Source organism: Apium graveolens, chromosome 2 (assembly GCF_009905375.1).
Source record: "Apium graveolens cultivar Ventura chromosome 2, ASM990537v1, whole genome shotgun sequence".
Classification (NCBI taxonomy): Eukaryota; Viridiplantae; Streptophyta; class Magnoliopsida; order Apiales; family Apiaceae; genus Apium; species Apium graveolens.
Window position 1 is genome coordinate 29,575,448 of NC_133648.1, and position 1,945 is coordinate 29,577,392.

Sequence of the window (1,945 nt, forward strand, 5' to 3'; positions counted from 1 at the left end):
CATATATACTTATACAGAGGGAGGAGATCATTACTTTTCTTCTTGTAAAAAAGATTGAAGGTTTTCTTCTCTATTCTCATTAATATTAATTATGTGTTCTTATTATATTATGTATTTTGTTAATCTAGTTATGTATGAGTAGATTTTTAAATCTAGGGTTAAGTTGAACCCTAGTTATGATTGATGCATGATTTTCCCAATCCCCCCAATTTAGTTATATTACATGCTCTTGCTTATTGAGTTGTGCTTAATTAATAATTACATGTCAGACGTGATTATGTGTATTGATTGAACCCAATATCTATTTATCAGCGAAAGTTGTATTTAGGTGGTTGTGATTTATCCAATAAGGACGTGAACTTCTCCATGAAAATAGGTAGAACGGATTATTAGGAATTTAGGATGATGTGTTTAATGTCTCTAAATTGCATGATACCATGAAAATAGGCTTGATTGTATTATAGAGAAGCCATTAATACTCGAGAGAGGTTATTGGTCTTTTATAGGGCGCGTCTTTCCTCTTGAGTTGTATATGATTGATTTGGGGTGGGAAATCATAATTGCATTGATTCATGCTAGTGGGGATACTTAACTCTGGATGTTTTTAGTTATTTGATTCATATACAACGTATTTGCTTTAGTATAATTTTAGTTAATTAATCTCTCAATTTTTATTATGTTACTTGCTTAGTTAAATCGTGTCAAAAATTACTAGTGATTGGTACATTTGTCTCTATGGGATCGACTCTGACTTACCCTACTACATAGTTAGAAGGATTTGTTAGGAACTATTATTTGATAGGCAGGCGACAACCTTGTCAAATTTTTGGCGCCACTGCCGGTGACAAAGCGGTATTAGATTAGTAAATTTTTGAGTTAGTTTAGCTAAGTCTTTTAGTTGTGTGCTTCGGATATTATTCTCTTGTTATTTGATACTGGTTTCTAGTTTTCTTGTTGCATGCAAACCCGAAGTTCAGGTACAGAAAACTTGATTGCTTTTGATTCTGAAATTGAAGCTACAGCAAGAAGACAAGCAGGTGCACGAAGAAAATAAAAAGACAACGAAGTTATGGGTGAACCAGCTAAAGCTCTCAATGAGCAGGGCATGCTAGATACTAAGGACGTACTCTCCAGTATTCTCAGACCAACAGTCACTGCTACCCACTTTGAAATCAAGCCTCAGTTCATCCAATTTATCTCCAATGATTCTTTCGCAGGATTGTCCACTGAAAATCCTGTTGATCATCTTGAGAATTTTCTGGAGAAGTGTGATACAATAAAGTTGACTACAGTTAGTGATGATGCGATAAAGCTGCGATTATTTCCAAGCTCTCTTTGAGATGCAGCAAAAGATTGGTTGAAAGATGAAGTGCCAAACAAGTTCACTACTTGGGATGGTTTAGCAAAGGCCTTTCTACTCAAATTTTTCAGTCATAAGAAGACTGCAAAGCTCAGAAACGACATATCTAACTTTCATCAAGATGATGAGGAGTCTCTTCATGATGCATGGAAAAGATATAAAAGGCTTCAGAGATAATGTGCTCACCATGGCATTCCTGACTGGTTGTTGATCCAGAAATTCTACAATGGGTTAACACAAGAATTCCGAATTTTTGTTGATGCTGCTTCTGGTGGATCTATTATGAAGAAGAACACTGAGGATGCGAAAGCTTTATTAGACGATATGGCGTCCAATGATAACTATCCATATAGTGACAGAAATCATCCTAAGAAGGGAGGTAAGTATGATGTTGATACTCTAACCATGTTGAATACTACTATGCGGGCAATGGTTAAGAAGATTGAGCAATTGGATTCTAGAACTTCATCTATAGTTGCCTCATGTGATATTTGTGGTATAGTTGGACACACTCAAAATATTTGTCAGTTCAATCCCTCTGGATTAGCAATGGAACAAGCAAATGTCCTTTACAACCAAAATTAA

The 1,945-nt window shown here is 35.4% G+C and overlaps 1 protein-coding gene and 1 non-coding gene across 2 annotated transcripts; one reads left to right on the forward strand and one right to left on the reverse strand.

Annotated features, from left to right (window-relative positions):
• Nucleotides 1-1,069: 1,069 nt before the first annotated feature.
• LOC141687346 (uncharacterized) lies at nt 1,070-1,945 on the forward strand. Its single transcript, XM_074492589.1, has 2 exons — nt 1,070-1,291; nt 1,577-1,945. The coding sequence occupies exons 1-2, from the start codon at nt 1,070-1,072 to the stop codon at nt 1,943-1,945; spliced, it is 591 nt and encodes a 196-aa protein (XP_074348690.1).
• Nucleotides 1,448-1,554, reverse strand: LOC141709994 (small nucleolar RNA R71). The gene has a single exon (XR_012570539.1). It is a non-coding gene; the product is annotated as a small nucleolar RNA R71 (small nucleolar RNA).